This window comes from Psammomys obesus, unplaced genomic scaffold (genome assembly GCF_907164565.1).
Source record: "Psammomys obesus unplaced genomic scaffold, mPsaObe1.curated_primary_1811, whole genome shotgun sequence".
In the NCBI taxonomy this organism is placed as follows: domain Eukaryota; kingdom Metazoa; phylum Chordata; class Mammalia; order Rodentia; family Muridae; genus Psammomys; species Psammomys obesus.
This window is the reverse complement of record NW_026585626.1, coordinates 109,447-127,167: the sequence shown is the minus strand read 5'-3', so window position 1 is coordinate 127,167 and position 17,721 is coordinate 109,447. Positions and strand designations below refer to the sequence as shown.

Genomic DNA, 17,721 nt, shown 5'->3' with positions numbered 1-17,721 from the left:
ATGCCCATTTTTGATCCAGATTATTAGGTGGGATGACACACCATTTCAATTGGATTGACACATGCCTTTAATCTAGGTCTCTCTTTCTCTCTCTCTCCCTCTTTCAAGATAGGGTTTTTGTCTGTGTTTCCTTGCCTGTCCTAGACTGACAATGAAGATCAGGCTAGCCTCAAACTCACAGTGATCCACCTGTCTCTGCCTCCCTGAGTGTTGCCTTAAAGATGTACATCACCATACCTGGTTCTTCAACCCAAATCTTGAGGCACACCTTTAATCTGTGCCAAACCTTCTGTTAGAGGCCCATGTAAGATCAATGGAAAGAGAGAGGGTTTTTTCATTCTTAACTCGCTTACACTCACTTGGCCAGCACATCATTGGAGCTTACTTCTTAGAGATTCCAGGTTATAAAGAAGACCAGCTAAAACAGCAAGCCTCATAGGAGTGAACAACTTCTAGATTCTTTTTTTTTTATGTTTTTATTAATTACAATTTATTCATTTTGTATTCCACCTGTGGCTCCCTCCATCTTCCCTTCCCAATTCCACTCTCCCTCCCTCTTCTCTACCCATGCTCCTCCCCAAGTCCACTGATAGGGGAGGTCTTCTTCCTCTTCCTTCTGATCCTAGTCTATCAGGTCTCATCAGGAGTCACTACACTGTCTTCCTCTGTGGTCTAGTAAGGCTGCTGCCCCTCCGGGGGAGGTGATCAAAAAGCCAGTCATTAAGTTCATGTCAGAGACAATCCCTGTTCCCATTACTATGGAACCCACTTGGACACTGAACTGCCATGGGCTACATCTGTGCAGGGGTTCTAGTTTATCTCCATGAATGGTCCTTGGTTGGAGTATGAGTCTCAGAAAAGACCCCTGTGCCCAGATTTTTTTTTTTTTTTGGTTCTGTTGTTTTCCTTGTGGAATTCTTATCCCTTCCAGGTCTTACTATTTCCTACTTTTTCATAAAATTCCCTGTGTTCTACCCAAAGTTTGGCTATAAGTCTCAGCAGTCTCAGCATCTGCTTTGATACCCTGCAGGTCAGAGCCTTTCAGAGGCCCTCTGTGGTAGGCTCTTGTCCTGTTCCCTTTCTCTTCCTCTTCTGATGTCCATCCTCCTTCCATTGGAAGTTCATCCTGGCTCCAGGAGGTGGCTTGTTCAGACTCCATATCCCTTGCTGCTACAAGTCTCAGCTACGGTCACCACATAGATTCCAAAGAGCCACTCCCATCCCAGAGACTCCTTCTCCCTAACTCGATTTCAGTCTTTTATCCAGTCCTCCCTTTCCTTTCTCCATACCTGACGCCCACCCATGTTCTCCTGCCCACCCCTTATCTCCACTCTGTTCTCTCCCTCCATCTACTTCATATGTCCATTTTATTTCTCCTTCTGAGCGAGACTCAAGCATCCTTCACTGAGGCCCATCTTGATACTTAGCTTCTTTGGATCTGCAGATTGTAGCATGGTTATCCTATAATTTATGACTGATATCTCTGAAGGTTCTTTTAATATATTTTAATGATTTTATTATGTAAATATGTCCAGAAGGCATACGAAAACAAAATACAACAAAGGTGTTTCTAATTTTACATTTTCTAATTGTTTTTCTGCATTATCTTCCCCTTTGATATGTGCTCCATCTTAATCTTTGGGTGTATAGATTGTCTGGAATTCAACTTACCAAGTTGCGTGTGGAATTGCTGAGTGCCCTGAGAATCCGTTGAACTTCTTTTATGTTTGTCACTATTGTCCTGCGTAAGTATACACTTCAGAGTCAATTTTCAACATTGTCAAATGAGATCGATCATTTTTAATTGTAACAGAATAAAAACAGATTAAATATATATATATATATATATATATATATATAACACATGGAGAGGCAAATACAAAGTTTTAAATACTACCTATAGTAGAAACTTATTTAACTATATTCTTGAAATGGCCAGTTCATCAGTTCCTTGAATCACCCTCAGAAGCTTTTTTCTTATGCTTAAAATGATTTCTCTTCTCCTCTCCCCACCTCAGTTGCTGTTTTAGAGACACATGGTGACCCCATGAGTACACAAAGCATACAGAGATTGTGAGATTCATATTATCAGTTATTGCTATATTTTTAGGCTACAAAGCAAACTTTTGATATTAGACCAGTGGTGAACGAGAGTGAATCACATAGGACAGTAGGAGAAAACAAGAAACAGGACAGAAGCCTACCATAGAGGGCCTCTGAAAGACTCTACCTAACAGTGTATCAAAGCAGATGCTGAGACTCATAACCAAATATTCGGCAGATTGCAGGGAATCATGTAAAAGAAGAGGGAGTTAGTAAGACCTGGAGAGGACAGGAGCTCTACAAGGACCAAATGTATCTGGGCACAGGAGTCTTTTGTGAGACTGATTCTCCAACCAAGAACCATGCATGGATATAACCTAGAACTCCTGCTGAGATGTAGTCCATGGCAGCTCAGTATCCAAGTGGTGACCTAGTAAGGAGAACAGGGACTGTCTCTGACATGAATTCAGTGTCTGTCTCTTTGACCTCCCCCCAAACCAAGGGAGGAGCAGCCTTGCTAGGCCACAGAAGAGGACAATGCAGCCACTCCTGATGAAACCTGATAAGCTAAGGTCAGATGGAAGGGGAGGACGACCTCCCCTATCAGTGGAGTTAGAAAGGGCAGGGAGGAGATGAGGAAGAAAGGGTGGGATTGGGAGGGAATGAAGGAGGGGCCCACAGCTGGGATACAAAGTAAATGAACTGTAATTTATATTAAAAAAGTTAAAAAATAAAGAAAAAACACATAGGATAGTAATTGCAGTGTTTGCGCTAAATTTATCCTACCTCTGAGTATACAGGCTTTATCTGTCCTTTTATAGTTTGTTTTATCTTTTGTGAATTTCATATAGGAGTACTGTATTTCCACCCTTCTCTTTCCACCTCCAAATCTTCCTGCTTGACTCTTCCTCTCACATTCAACATTACATCCTTAATTTTTATTGTTACAAACATGCAGACACATACTATACATAATGCACATATATAACACACGTACTATGCATATGTGTATATATCATAACACACACATAATACCACTGAATCCTTTGATGTTCAACTGTTTAGGGTTTACCACATGGGACTGGATGACCTATCAGGAGTCTCCAGTCTGGAGAAAACAGATTCTTCCTTTCTCAACACCCACGAATCACCCCTACTTTCTCATCTAGAGCATCATAGCCTTTGCTGTTGCCTCCAAGGACTTGAAGATAATGTTCTGCCCAGTTCACGAACCCCAAAAGACCATGAATAAACAGACTTTGCTGTAAATACATGAGGTTCTTTTTATTGTAAATTACAAGCTGCACCTTGGGCCCACACAGCCCCACCGCAGAAGAGGTAGGAGCTGAGCGCGCTGCGCCCAGGTTAGTTAGGTGATTTTCAGATTCTGGTCCATCCCAGCATGCCCAAGGCAAGGGCGATTCCTGCCTGGCAAGCGTCTATTGGTCAAAATGCTACATTTTAAATTGATTGGTTATAGGAAGGTTCTCAGGCCATTAATGATCTGGTGTTCCTCCCTAGGGGGATGGGCCAGTTTCCTAGCAACTGTATCTCTAGTGGGTGGGGAAAGAATGCAGTGAGGCAGCCCTTCCCCTCAGGGCATTACTGTACTTCTTTACCTACTTAGTTCAGGCCTTTAATTAATAATAGCTGCTAATTTTTAATCTTTTGGTCTCTCAATATTATCCTATTATTGAAAATGTCACACACATCAGACAAACAACATGGAGGAATAGAGTTGGAAGTGACTCCGAAGCCTGCTTACTTCAGACTAGCTCTCATAATATTAGAAGATGCTGTGCAAGCTTACAAGAAAGAAAATAATCAAGAGTTTTATCTTTTTGTAAAACAAACAAACAAACAAACAAACAAAAAAAACCAAAAACAAACAAACAAAAAGACTAGCTCAGTTGCTATTTTTCCAGAGCTTTATTTTTGTGGATTTGTTTATGCATGTGCATGCAAAGATAAAAAAGGACATTGCGTTCCCTGGTCCTTTAGTTAAAAGTGGGAACGACCTACTTTACATGGGCATTTGGAATCAAACTCAAATTCTTTGAAAGAACAGCAAATATTCTTAACAACAGAGCCATCTTTAAATCTTACATTGCTGGTTTATACATATAAGTTTTATTAACCCTTAAACAGCAAAGAATTTTGAGAATTCCATAATATATTTTAAATAAGTTAAGAAAGCTAAAATCTTAACTCTTCACTTCTCATAATTTACTAAAAAATTCTGAAAAACTCATTCATTCACATCTTGATTTTAAAGCCAGAAACTCACCCCCCACCTATGCTCTATGGTTGAGATCTTTAAACAATTACTATGAATAGAATGAATATATATTCATAATCTGCATATCAATTTAGTTTTCTTTTAAAAAGATTTTAATTGCATCTGTTTGTCTATCTGTGTGTGGGTATGTGCACATAGGTGATGTGGAGAACAGAGGCATCAGATCAGCTGGAACTGGAGTTCCAGGCAGTTGTAAGCCACCTGAAGTGGGTGTTGAGAAACAAAACCTGAGTCCCCTAAAAAAAGGAAAAAAGCCATTGGCACTCTTGACTGCTGAGACATCTCTTCATGTTTATTTTTATCTTTTAATACAAGAAGTTTATACCGCAAGAGGTTGAGGGACTTCTTAAATCAAGTTCTTTAAATGATTTATTTTTATGCTGTAGGTTACACAGATGGTGTGGCACCTCAGTTCAAATGTAAGATCCTCAAAGAATTTTCAAGCATATTTCTGTTTCCATTAAGTATAATATAAAGAAAGAAGCTGCTGAAACCCATTAAGCTACCTGGTCAAATAAGAAGAATCCAGAACCTAGCACCTAGGAGCGTCAGATACCTAATGAAGAGATGCAAGTGACAGGACTTGTGCAAAAACCAGTATCTTTTTAAATTTTAGATTGCTTGTACACATATAGCTTTGTTCTTCATATAGAGAAGTGGTTCTGCCTCATGCCCTTGGACATTGCCCACACACACACACACAAACACACAAACACACACACAGACCACCACCACCACCACCACCACAATCACCGCTGGTGCAATAGAGACTCTGACATCTCTGCATTTTCATATGACAATCAGTGAAGTGATGAGCTTACTGAGGCACAGTCTAGATGCCATCAGAGTACTTCAACCTTCAAATGGTTTCAAGATTTTTTTTTCTAATTGACATTCTCATTTTTTATGAGCATAAACTCTTATACCCATATGTTTCCTTAGACAGCTCCAATGCTTCTTAAGCACAGGGTCTTTCACGATTATACACATCAACTCTTGAAACTCATCACATCTTCACGGAGACCTCTTCCATGTTACAGGAATTACATTTTTTTCCTATATATGAATTTCTTTATATAAAAAAGTAACTTTTATACCTAACCAGCATCCTGAACTGCACTGTTTTACCAGGTTTATCAGAAAGTGGGGGTTATTTCAACATTAAAATGTCTGCAGAGATTTATCCTATTTTAGTTTCTCAGGTTCTAAGATGATGGTTGATAGAAAAAGTGAATGGATTAAATGTCTGTTTACTTCACATTTATATCTGAATACTCTTAGGATATGTTAGTGTTTTTTTTGGTGTGATATAAAAAAATCTTTTAACACAAATGCATACATACATATAGAATATATATGTATGCATGTGTGTGTGCATGGTGTATGTTTATAATTTGGTGTTATATTCAGACAATAGTGTTTAAACAGAAAAATTTTCTGATGCTTTGCATATCAAATTTCAGTGGCAATTATGAAAGAAGACTATATACACCTTACACAGAAGGAGAGCCGTGTGCCCTTTGTCCTAATGACTGTGAAGACAGGCTGTGCAGTAAGTTTTGCTAACACACTAATATAATAACGTTTAAATGGCAATCTTATTGTCATTTAAATATATTTTGTCAAAAAGGCAAATTATATCTTATCATGCTATTAAGATTTTATAACATAGCCTTACTTAACATCATTTTTAGAACTACAGATTTTCTTTACATTAGGAAAAGAAGAGAAGTTTTGACAGTGAAAAGCATAATACTATATGTAGTCTAAAGAAATATCTAAAATCAGTGCATACTTGTAGCATTGTTGTAACGGGGGTCTACAAAAAATATTTCTGTGGATATAATTAAACAAAATGTTCTTATCCTCAAAGGTGATAGATATGAAGCTTGGCCTTTTAGATGAGAAAGCAATACCAATTTAGGGAGCTGAGATAATAAAACATGGAGCAGCTCAGAGAAAACAGACAGATACTAAAGTTCTTTGCTCGCCAAGGAGTTTAGCACAACAAATTCCTAGTCTCCTCCAGAATCTCATTTAAAAATTTCATTATATTATATTTTTATTTATTTCCTGAATGTGTTTTTGTGTCTTTCTATACATGTATAGGCTCACACAGGTGTGTCCCGACATCTCTGTGATTGTGTTTTGAAGTTAGAGGACAACTTGAGTGAATTCATTCTTTACCACCAGGATATGTGTGTGGAAGATTGACCTCAGGTCACCATGTTTAGTAGCAAGTACCTTTATCCTGTGCCAGCTCACTGGCCCTAGGGTGTGATTTGAATCCTTCCATTTAATTATCAGTTACATGTTTTCTTAAACAATTTTCTGTTCAGTTTTAAAGTCTAAATCAAATCTACAAATATTAGTTCATTAAAAAACTTTAGTATTTCATCCTTGAATGGGAGTAAAAAAGAAATGTCATAGCTTCGCATTTTTGTACTATTATGAATATGAATACAAAGAGTAATTGTTACCCCAACATTTTGGTGGCAGAGAAAGGAGAATCAAGAGTTGGAATGTGGATCCAACTCCAGGTCATCCTAGACACACAGGAGACTGTAACAGCAATAGGGTGTTTATAAAAAGAGTATAGTATAAAAATTAATATCGTAAATTCTGGTGTCAATTTGCTGAGATTTTTGTACATTCCTGAATAAATTACAGAATTCTTCATCATGAAGATTGGTATAGAAAAAATTTAAAGTACTAGTGACATCAAGATTATGAACTAAAGAAGAAAGAGCCAAATATTCACAGCTTTTCTGGTAGAGTTTGTAGAGTAGTCTGTTTGATCAGTAACAGCCGAATGAAGGACTTTAAACAGAAATAGAAAGGTGAAAAAAAAAGAAAAAAAAGTCCTTGTTTTTCATTTTAACAGTTTTTAAATTTATTTATTTGTGCTTTCAGCTCTTGTTAACTTTGAAATAGGGTCCCACTATATAACCAAAGCTCACTTAGACCTCATGTAGTCTAGTCTGCCCTCAAACTTATCTTCCTGCATCTATCTTCCAAGTGTTGTGGAATTTTATTCTATAAAAAGCTCTTAGAAAAAGTATAATTAAAAAAAAGCCAATTAAGAGGTATAGATTCAGAACCAAATAGTCATCTTTTCATTATTAGTGCAAAAGTCATGAAAATGGGTTACACAGAGAGAAATGCATTTAAATACTACGTTTGTTAACTGTACTTGTTATGTGCTAATGAATATATACATGTATGTGGAGAGAAGAAGAGTCTGGGCATGTGCCTGTAGTGATGCTACTCTGGAGGTAGAATTAGCAGAGTTATGAGATTGTACAGGCTTGATTCTAGCCTGGACAACACAATGCGACAGTGTCTCAATCAACAATACAAAGCCACTACCTACCTTTCCAAGTCTCTGCCTTCATGAGATTACCTCTTCCGATATGAAAGACAGAATCAAAGTGTAAAGCAGTCACGAACAACAGCATTCTAGAATGATTTAATGCCTGGTCTTTTCACCCAAAGAGCCTGCTAGACATTGTATTTATAGAGCATTTTCATGATACTTGGTTTGCTGAGAATGTACATTTTAAAATTAAACTGTATTTAGGTTTTAAAAGTACTTGCACAGTGACTACTATTTTAAATAGTGAGGTTCCTTTTTAATGCTTATTTTTATTTTATGTTTCTGAATGTTTGTACATATGTGTATGTACTTTTGAATACCACACTTATGCTCACTGAACACAGGAGCTCAGAAAAGGGCATTAAAACTCATGGAACTGAATTTATATGTGGTTGTAAACCACCATGTAGATGCACAAAATCAAAGCCAGTTTCTCTGCAAGAACAGCAAAGGCTCTCAGTCACTCAGCCATCTTTATAGCTTCTAGATAAGTTTTATAATGAGTTACTGAAGTAGTTTTCTTAAGCCTTTTGTGAGTAAAGAAATACATCAATTTGTCTCAAAGACATTCCACAAAGCTCCAGTTCAAAGGACACCCATTCATTTGCTTAATCCCCTTCTCTCAATTCATTTCAATTTAATTGTGTTACCATTAACAGTGACAAATAACAATGAAGTAATAGATTTTTTGTTTTTTATTTCAGCCAATAGTTGTGAATATATAGATAATTACTCTAATTGTGAAGATATGAAGAAATATTATACCTGTGAAGATCCAACTGTTAAAAGAGTTTGCCAAGCTACATGTGACTGTGAAGACAAAATTCATTAAATTTCCAGTACACACGATCAGAATCTTGTAGAGAAAAATCATATTCTCTGCTTACGCTTGTCATGTTCTACCAGGAAATTATAGGTACAGGTATACTCAAATGATTCAAAATGGTAAAGTTTTTTTTTCTTCTTGTAACTTCCCATTTTGCAGAAATAATTTATACCCAATAATTCTAAGATAACAAAATCACTAGTATCTTTGGACTTTGACATATGAGTTCTGTGACACATTTATGGAGTTGAATCAAACCCATGATTATACAATGTTTGTCTATATGGCTTGAAAATAAGAATCATTTCTTTTTTCAGAGCACAATGAAGTAAAGGAACAAACAGCATATAGTTCCACTGTAATTTTCGATCATCTTTTCTACCTCTACTTAGCTAACTATCTTCAGAGAAACATTCACATTAATTCTCATTTATTTCATCTCACCATTCACTCTTCTTTACAGTCATCAGAATCAGCAGTTTAAATTCTAAAATACAGTTTAAATTGTAATCGTTGAGTTTTTAAGTACCCTATTAAAATGAAACTTAAGAAACAAAATTTGCTTGTTCAGATGACTGCATTGACCTTGATTGCTTTATAAAAAATAAAATAAATCTTAATATTAGCATATTAATCATCTCCCAGTGTTTGTATAAACTAGTCATTTGGTGTTTGTTTATACCAATATGATATATATATATATTTCAATATTTATGATACCTTTCACTTAATTTTTATTTCCATTGATGTTGTTAGCCTTCAAAAGAATTTATACTAATTGGTGCGTTTCCCAAGTAATAATCTATAGCGGAACCCAGTTTGCCTACTATTCCTGACTCTACCTTGTCATGCCAGAGCCAAGGTCACATGTTCTCTATGTCCCATTTAGTCTGGAAAGTCCTGTGGACTCTCACTCACTGGTGCAATACCAGCTTTAAGTCTTAGTTGTACCAGTTGCACATCCTGTGTACGGGGTCTGCCCTGAGCCACACTATAATTTAACATCAAACATAAAACCCATGAAAGAAGTCTACATGTCCTGCTCTCATTGTAAAAACAAAATATGTGCAGCCAAAGAGTCTGACACTGTCTCCCCAGATCTACCAGTTTTAAAGAAATGTTTTCTAATGAGAATTACAGAGATGAACCTCAGGGTACAGAATCTTAGACACTCAAGGAATTTTTTATCAAGGAATTTGAGAAATTTAAAGAAGACATGAACAAACATCTAAAAAAAAACCCACAATAATACAAACATAGGGCAAATAAAATTATGAAGACAATTCAGAATTTAAAAACTTTATTCAGCTTGTTTGGAGGTTCCAGCAGGGGAGAGCAGCTACTCATATACTCTTGACCAAAGATCAGTCTCCTTCTATTCAGGGAAGGTCCTTCTCTTCAAACAAGTGCCCAGCTTTGGGAAGGAAGCACATGGAGTAGTGAGGGAGGAAGGGGACACCTGTCCAGCCTAGACAGCCAGATCAATGGGAAATCAACCCTGGCGATCAATGGGAAGACAGATGTCTCAGCCAGATTGCCCTCATCAGTGGCTGACACTTTGGACACCTCCTGCTGAGAGGTGGGGTGGCAGTGCAGCCTTGCCAGGCCACAGAGGAAGACAATACAGCTAGTCCTAATGAGACCTGATAGGTTAGGGTCAGAGGGAAGGGGAAGAGGACCTCCTGTATCAGTGGACTTGGAGAGGAGCATGGGAGGAGATGAGTGAGGGGGGATGAGATTGGGAGGGGATAAGGGAAGGAACTACAGCTGGGATACAAAGTGGATAAACTGTAATTAATATAAAAAATTTAAAAATGCATAAAAATAAAAAGTTTATTCATTAAGAGAAAGAAATACTTAGAGAACTTCAGCTGAAAGAATGATGGAATTGAAAAACTAACCAAAGCTCAGAGGAAAGAATGTAGAATGGATGAAGTAGATGATAAAATGTCAAGACTTAAAGAAAAAAAAAAAGAATTGGTACACTCAAGCAAAGAATATGAAAAATTAAATATGCACACACAAATACACAAACACACACAGGACCGAAACATGCAAAACTGTGGTATACCATGCAAACACCAAATCTTAGAATGATAAACAGAAGGAGACTCATTCCAGGTCATTAGCATAGACTATAATTTTAACAAGATCATAGAAAAATTTTAACAAACTAATGATAAACATATTCATACAGACACAAGATGCATACAGATCTCACAAACAAACAACATCAGAAGAGAGATACTCACTAAATACTATATTCAAAACACTGAATATAGAGAATAAAGAGAATTCTGAATGATGCAAAATAAAAAAAACACAGGTTAAATATAAACAAAAAAAATCAGATTAACAATTAATTTCTCAGTGAACACTGTAAAATCTAGAAGAGCCTGAAGTAATGCACATCATATTTTAAAAGACCATGAATATCAACCTAGTCTACTGTTTCCAGTAAAGTGATCTGAATAGCTGAAGGGAAAAAAAAATTCAGTTATGGTGATTATTTATTTGTCTTTCTTTTTTTATTTGTTTTATTTTATTTTTCTTTATTAATTACACTTTACTCACTTTGTATCCCCCGTGGTTCCCTCCCTCCTCCCATCCCAATTCCTGCCTTCCTCCACCCGAAGGAAAAATTTTTTAAAAATCACAATGAAACAAAAGAATTCATGCCCACCAAACTATAGAGAGTTCTAGAAACAATATTTCAGACTGGGAAGCATAAATATATACTAGAGGTTATAAAAAGAAAACAAATAATGCTATAATTACTGAATAACAAATTATAACTAAGAACACAAACAACAAAACATTAACAACAACAAAATCCAAGGAAACAAACCAGCCAACCAATAAACAAAAAAGTAAACAAAAAAATTCCAGTGAGGCAAAACAAAACAAAATGACCCTGCATCCCCTCTCCTCCATCCCAAGAGCACTGAGCTCATTTTGTGCTTCCCAAGTACTCCTGGGCATATGGCCTACCATAGATTGTAGTTGATATATTCAGTAACAGTCCATTGGAGAAAACTGTTCCTCTCAATGATTTTTGTCTTTGTTTAGACAAAGACAGGGGGAGAATGAACATGCATTTGGATAGGGAATCAGGGAGAATTGGAAGAAGCTGGGGGATGGTAAATGCAATAAAATAAAAGTATAAAATAAAAAACACCAACAAAGTGAAAGGAATCAACACACGTCTGAAAAGTAACCAAACAGTTATGGCCACAATACTCCAATCAAAAGCACAGGTTCACTGAATGGATTGAGAAACAAAATTCACCCCTTCTGTTGTCTACAAAGTCTTATCTTTCCTTCAAAGTTAGGTGCCACATTAAAGTGAAAGTATGAAAAAAAAATTATTCTGAAGACCCCGAAACATTCAAGTGCCTTTCTCCTAGTACCTGACAGAACAGGCTCCAAAAGAAAACTAATCAGCCTAAAAAAGGCTACTTCATTCTAATCAAGGGAACAGTTAACCAAGAAGATATTATACTTCTAAACATATATGTACCAAATTCTTATGAATCCAGTTTCTTAAAAGCGTATCGCTATCTTTTAAATAATTTTCTTCCTTCCTTTCCCTTCTCTAGTTCCTCCTATGTGTTCTCAACTTGCTCTCAATGATAAACAAACAAACAAATCTATAAAGTTCATTCAGAACAGTCTCTTTGTAGTATAGTGCAGTGTACAGCTAAGTCCTAGGAAACAACATACTCAATTTATGTTTAGATCACTCTAATGAAGCCTTAAATCCCCTGCTTTTCTACAACTTGAGCCAGTGTTTTGAAAACATTTCCTACCAGACAATTGTCAAGGCTTCCATTTTATCTATTTTAAGAAATATTTTATTAAAGTCTCAAAAATAGCAATTGGTTAATAATAACATTAATAAAAAAGTTATATACAGCCTTTAAAAGTTTGTTACTGGAAATAAAGACACAGATTAGCACGAACACAATACTAGTAGGTGATTTTAATACACCATTTTCTCTAATAAAAAAGTAATCTAAAAAAAGAAAACATAGTAACATCAAATTAAATAGTGTCAAATTTCTATAAAATATATCACTAAAAACAAAAATATGCACACTTTACTTAGCCTCTCTATAATGAATCACATCTTAGGACACAAAACAAAACATAACAGGTTCAGACAAATTGACATAACTTCATGCATCAATTTAAGCACAGGCATTATAAGTTTAAAATCATCAGTAAAAAGCTCTATTAATTACATTAATCCATATATATTAAGTGATACAATAATGAATAATGAATAAATTTTTATGAAAGAAGTCACAAAAGAACTAAAAATGTTCTCGTTCAAAGTGCAAATAAAAGCACAACCTAGAAGGAGAAAAAAACCCAAACCTTAGATGCATTAAAAGCAGTCCTAAGAGGAAAATTCATAGTTCTAAGTGCCTCTAAAGGTTGATTAGAAATAAAAGGAATGAATTCATGATGCAACTCAAAAATCTGGCAAATTGAGAACAACTCAAAACCAAGTCTAGTGGACAGCAAGAAATAATAAGAATCAGAGCATAAATTATTGAAATAAAAACAAAACAAAACAAAAAACAATGAATCTAAGATTTAGTTTTTAAGAAATAAAGATTTGACTTTTTAAAATAAACTAAAAGATGAAAAGACACTCAATTAACCAAATGAAAGAAAAAGACTATCCACAGTAACAAAATCAGAGCTGAGCAAGGAGACATTACAATATACACTAAAAACATTCAGAGTAGTGTAAAGCAGTGCTTTTAAAATGTATAACTTACTATGTAAGAATATCTAGATTCATCCAAAATACTAAAGTTAAATAAAGTAGAAACGACAAGCATAGCCATAACAATTAGGGGGAGGGAAAGCAGCAATCAAAAACCTATGGCAAGCAAGCAAACAAACAAACAAAAAACAAAACAACAAAGGAAAAAAAACCTCAGATGCAGATAAATTCAGAATAAAAACCTTAAAGAACCAGGATAGCCGATATTCTTATGTTAGCAAAAAGGAAAAAAAATGAAAAGAAATAGAAGCACTATAAAACTTTGTACAAGCTACTATTACTCTAGTACAGAAACTGGGTAGAGAAATAACCATAGAAGAAAGAAGAGGAGGGAGAGAAACAGTACGAATGAAAGATGCTGGGGGGAGGAAAAGAGAGAAAAGAAAAAAGGAGAATTTAATAATAATAATAATAATAATAATAATAATAATGATAATAATAATAACAATAGTGGTTGAGGCCAATATCCCGATGAATGTAGAGGGAAATACCCTCAATAAAATATTTATAAACTGTATATGGGCATATATCAAATAGGTCATCCACCTGGATCAAGTGGGCTGTATTCATGAGATACAGGGGTAAGCCAATAAATGTAATAAACCATTCAAATGACTTAAAAGACAAAAGACACGTCATCTTCTCAATAGATGAAGAAAAGGCCTTTGACAAAATCTAACATGGCTTCATTATAAAAGTCCTAGATGGGATGGAACAGACAACATAACATAGGTTGTATTTGACATACCCACAACTAACATTATCCTAAATGGAGGAAAACCCATTTATTCCATTATGTCAGGAATAGTATAGGGTTATCCACTATCCTCATACCTTTGCAACATAATGCTAAAAGCAGAAGCTAGAGCAATTAGACAAGAGAAGAAAATTTAAAAATATATACATAGGAAAAGAGGTTAAATTATCTTTAAAGATATATTATATAGGAGATGTCACAAATTCCAAAAGAAAAATATTGTATATTAGTAGTTTACCAAATAGCAATAACAACATACTGAGAAAGAGATTATGGGCACATTCCCATTCACAATAGCCAGAAAGCGAATGAATGAATGGATGCATTTTGAAAATCTAGAAAAAAACTAAGGAAATGAAAAACCTCAACAATGAAAACATTAAATCTCTAAAAGAAATGGGGAAGACACTGGAATGTGGAATGACCCACCACACACACACACACACATTCACAGATTTGTAGAAATAATATCCTGAAAATAATAATCCTTCCAAAAGCACTTCAGAGACTCATTGCGATCGAAATAAAAATCTGCATATCATTTATCATAAAAAACAGTAAAATGAATCTCTAAAATTCATGTGGAGACTCTGTTAGTCCTAGACAGCCCAAGCAATCCTGAACAAAAAGAGCAGAGCTGGCTAGACATTTTACTAGTTTCACTGCTCAACCAGCCTTGTAAATGTATTTTCAAAAAAAAAAAAATTCTTATTCATTTTCATTTCTTAAGATTTAAACTCAGGAAACACATATTTTATACAAATTATATGCAGAGAAAGCCAAAGAAAGAAGAAAGAAAAGGGACAATGTCATAACTTCTGAATCTGAAAAAAAAAAAAAAAAGAAAAAAAAAGATGTTCTCTTTGATTGGATCCTGGGTAATTATTTTCCTGCAGAAGCTAGAAAGCATTCTTTCACTGAAGTCTAAAACCAACCAACCAACCAACCAAAATAAAAGCAGACTATTATCTATCTATCTATCCATCCATCTATTGATCGATCTATTATATAGATAGTATATAATATCTATTATACATATTTTTATATAATCTGTATTATATAGATAGATAGATCCATATATAGATATATAGACATATTGATATATAGATATCAATTTAAATGCAACAAGTTCAGGAAAAACAAAACTGCACATTTAGATGACTACAGTACAAGAGGAACAGGTGAAAGTGGTGCAAACTACAATGTTCTTTTCATTAACTCTTCAGCTAGAAAGTAACTTCTAAAGTTACTGGTTAGGAAAGAGATTTTAAAGCCATTCTAAAATTTAACTTTTTAGTGTGGTAAAATTTGCAGAGCATGAAAATATGCATTAACATGTAAAATTCAGTGGCATTTAGCACATCAAACAGATGTGCAACCATCATTACCTAGTTCCAAGGCATTTAACTGTCTCCCAAAGGTACCTGTCCCCATTAGGCTCTTTCCCGGTCCTAGAAACCACTCATCTTATATCATATATCACAAAGTCTTACATGAGGCTATGGCTTTATCAAGGATAAAGACACATATTATTATGCCTTTGAATTAAAAAAATAGTACTTTACATTCAGATTTTTATCACTTACACTACAGGGGAGTTTTACAGTAATATAATTAGAGATGGGATGTGGGGAAGGGTTATGTAAATTTTTTTTGGTTTATGGTTGGTTATACTTTTTATTTTCTTAAGAATGAAATTGTTTTGAAGGGGATACAGAAACCAGGTGAAACCGGGTGAAAAAAATCTAGTTCTCTGACATTTCTTATTTAAGACTTTATTCCCAACACTAGCCCCAAGCTATTTCACTGTTTCGTATCCTAGGATGACAGTTTGAGACTGTACCCAGCAAAGTTTTCAAAGCAAAGATAGGCAGGAACTTGGACCAATCACAAAGCTGCATTTCTTTCCAAAGTCTATCACTGGCTGTTGCGCAGGTAACCTAGAACTCAGAAAGAAGGGGTGGGACTAAGATTAAGCGTTAAACCTCACCACCCTGAGCCAGCCTCCCAGCAGCAGCAAGGAGATTATTCAACATACCATCAAAATGACTCTTTCTAGTAAGCTGACTCTGGACAAAGTGGATGTTAAGGGGAAAAGAGTCATCATGAGAGTAGACTTCAACGTTCCCATGAAGAACAACCAAATCACAAACAACCAGAGAATCAGCGCTGCGATCCCAAGCATCAAGCATTGTCTGGAAAACGGAGCCAAGTCTGTTGTTCTTATGAGTCACCTCGGGCGGCCTGATGGTGTCCCCATGCCAGAAAAATACTCCTTAGAGCCTGTTGCTGCTGAACTCAAGAACCTGCTGGGCAAGGATGTTCTGTTCCTGAAGGACTGTGTGGGTTCTGAAGTAGAGAAAGCCTGTGCCAATCCAGCTACTGGGTCTGTCATCCTGCTAGAGAACCTGCGCTTCCATGTGGAGGAAGAAGGAAAGGGTCAGGATCCTTCTGGAAAAAAGATTAGCGCTGAACCTGCCAAAGTTGAAGCCTTCCGAGCATCACTGTCCAAACTCGGCGATATCTATGTCAATGATGCTTTCGGTACTGCACACCGGGCTCACAGTTCCATGGTGGGGATAAATTTGCCCCAAAAGGCATCTGGGTTCCTCATGAAGAAGGAACTAGAGTACTTTGCCAAGGTCTTAGAACATCCAGAGAGACCCTTCCTGGCTATCCTTGGTGGAGCCAAAGTGACAGACAAGATCCAACTTATCAAAAATATGTTAGACAAAGTCAATCTTATGATTATTGGTGGTGGGATGGCTTACACTTTCCTGAAGGAAATTAACAACATGGAGATTGGCGCTTCCTTGTTTGATCAAGAGGGCGCCAAGATTGTCAAAGAGATCATGGCTAAGGCAGAAAAGAATGGTGTAAAGATAACTTTTCCTGTTGACTTTGTAACCGGGGACAAATTTGATGAGCATGCTAAAGTTGGACAAGCCACTCTAGAATCTGGTATACCATCTGGCTGGATGGGTCTGGACTGTGGTCCTGAGACCATTAAGAACAATGCTCAAATTGTGGCACAGGCAAAGCTGATTATTTGGAATGGACCTATGGGTGTATTCGAATGGGAAGCCTTTGCTAAAGGAACCAAAGCCTTAATGGATGAAGTTGTAAAGGCCACCTCCAAGGGCTGTGTCACCATAATAGGGGGTGGAGATACTGCTACTTGCTGTGCCAAATGGGGCACTGAAGACAAGGTCAGCCACGTGAGCACAGGAGGTGGTGCCAGTCTTGAGCTTCTGGAGGGTAAACCCCTTCCAGGGGTAGAGGCCCTCAGCAACATGTAACTGTCGAAATACCCTTGCTTCTTGTTTTCTGTGTACAGTGGTCAATCCAACTTAGTAGTGCCTTTACATCTCAACTTAACTTTGGTTAACGGTTATCTACTCTGTATGCAACCCAGGTAACAAGCAAGCAGTGAGTCATCAGTGCAAGATGAACACATCTTAATTTTGCCATGCATTTGTTACTCTCTTGAGGATCTCATCAGGACTTCTCACTGTACTTCATAAGGCAGAAACATCCTCATGTCACCTATTAAAGAAGTGAGGTGAACAAGTTGAATGTCTTGTCTTTACTTCAGTTCAAATATATTATTTCTCTGTCAAGG

The 17,721-nt window shown here is 36.2% G+C and overlaps 2 protein-coding genes across 2 annotated transcripts in view; both read left to right on the top strand.

Annotated features, from left to right (window-relative positions):
* The window catches only part of LOC129682756 (cysteine-rich secretory protein 1-like), a 30,391-nt gene extending 21,841 nt beyond the window's left edge, over positions 1–8,550 (top strand). The window contains exons 5-7 of the mRNA XM_055615294.1: positions 1,651–1,745; positions 5,806–5,894; positions 8,423–8,550. Of these exons, the coding sequence (XP_055471269.1) occupies positions 1,651–1,745; positions 5,806–5,894; positions 8,423–8,550 (312 nt within the window). The remainder of the gene's footprint in view (positions 1–1,650; positions 1,746–5,805; positions 5,895–8,422) is intronic.
* A 7,594-nt stretch (positions 8,551–16,144) lies between these two features.
* Positions 16,145–17,398, top strand: Pgk2 (phosphoglycerate kinase 2). The gene has a single exon (XM_055615228.1). It carries the CDS (start codon positions 16,145–16,147, stop codon positions 17,396–17,398), a length of 1,254 nt encoding a protein of 417 aa, XP_055471203.1.
* The last annotated feature ends 323 nt before the right edge of the window (positions 17,399–17,721 follow it).

Coding starts and splice junctions, on each gene's coding strand:
- Pgk2 (XM_055615228.1), top strand. CDS start 16,145: ATGACTCTTTCTAGTAAGCTGACTCTGGACAAAGTGGATGTTAAGGGG.